This window comes from Carlito syrichta, unplaced genomic scaffold, assembly GCF_000164805.1.
Source record: "Carlito syrichta isolate Samal-C Ts95f unplaced genomic scaffold, Tarsius_syrichta-2.0.1 Scaffold261404, whole genome shotgun sequence".
Lineage (NCBI taxonomy): Eukaryota > Metazoa > Chordata > Mammalia > Primates > Tarsiidae > Carlito > Carlito syrichta.
In genome coordinates, this window is record NW_007205500.1 from 7,823 (window position 1) to 9,211 (window position 1,389).

The window sequence follows — 1,389 nt, forward strand, 5'->3', positions numbered from 1 at the left end:
GGCGTGGTAGCGCGCTCCCGTAATTCCAGCTACTTGGAAGGCTGAGGCGGAAGGATGGCCGGAGCCCAGCAGGTCGAGGCTGCCGTGACCAGGAACGGCCACGGCACTCCTGTCTGGGTGACGGAGTGAGACTCCCACTCCAAAAACAAACAAACAAAAAACAATCCCCAAATGTTCTTGCTCACTTCTGGGCCTTCCTGGCCCACGTACCTGGGGTCCAGCAGCAAATAGGTAAAACTGGACTTCACAACTCCCTCCCGCCATTTCCTGGCAGGATCTGGCTGCTCAAACTGCTGGGCCAGCAGATCTTCATCTGCCTGGGCGTCTGGGATATGGCCCGTCCGCAGGGCCTTGGCCAGCTCTAAGCTGTACCCTGAGAAGTCTGGGCCTGGGAGGAGAAACTGAGTCAAGGGAGATGGAGACAGGGGTGATTCTCAGACAAGGAGGGAGGCGGGACTGAGTTGGGGGAAGGGGGAGAGTCCCTGGGGACTAACCAGGAGCTGCCTGGTCCTCTTCGAGTTGGCGAAGGTAGCGCTGCCGGGTGACGACTATGACAGGGCCAGGACTCTCGTCCAGCACTCGGAATCTCTTCAGCCGCTCCCGGTCAGACACAGTCGGGACTGGCAGGTGCGAGCAGGAGGGGACAGGGTCTCTGCCCCCTGTGGAGCTCACCTCGTCCTCCGTCAACCAGAGGGTGGCCTCGCCGCTCTCAAGGGACGTCTGGTCGTCGGTCACGAAGCGGGCGTCGGAGGGCCCAGGTGGCAGGGCCCATGGTGGGCTCCCATCCAGGAGGGGCACGGAGGAGAAAGGGCAGCCTGGGAGGCCAGCAGCATCCGGAGAGGTCGGAGTCAGGGCCTGTAGACAGTCGCCCAGGCCTGCTCCATGGGCCAGCTCGGGGGCGCCCTGCGACGGAATGCCAGGGATGGGATGGACGCCCTGAGGGAATCCCTGCCGGCTGGGGACAACGACCCAGCCCCGAGGGAAGTGACTGGCGCGGGGTCTTCGGCTCCTGAGGCCTCAACTGCGGTGACGAAGGAGGCACCTGAGGTGCAGCCCTGGCACCCCGGGGCGGACACGGGGCTCCTGTCCTCGGACTCAGAGAGAGCAGAGGGGCTGGGCGGCTTTGGGCCAGCCGCAGAACTCGCTGCGGGGTCCAGCGTCGCATCCGGAGGGTCAGGGCCTGGAGGCGGGAGAGGGAGACACACGCGAGTCTCCAGGAGAAGGAGCGCCAGGCCAGCCGAAGGGGCCCGAGACCTCAGACCCAGGGCGGGACCACCAGCAGCTCCCGGCCAGAGCGCGGGACGCCGAGACGGCCCGCAAGCCAGGGCCGGGCCACAGGCACGACGCACCGGCAGCCTCGGGCTCCGGGTCTCCGTCCGGGTCCCGGGC

General features: G+C 66.3%; 1 protein-coding gene across 1 annotated transcript in view; it reads right to left on the bottom strand.

The window, feature by feature from the left end:
* The window catches only part of ANKLE1 (ankyrin repeat and LEM domain containing 1), a 5,116-nt gene that overhangs the window by 2,612 nt on the left and 1,115 nt on the right, over positions 1-1,389 (bottom strand). Inside the window, 3 exon segments of the mRNA XM_021709620.1 lie at positions 211-388; positions 495-962; positions 965-1,180. Coding sequence (XP_021565295.1) covers positions 211-388; positions 495-962; positions 965-1,180 — 862 coding nt within the window.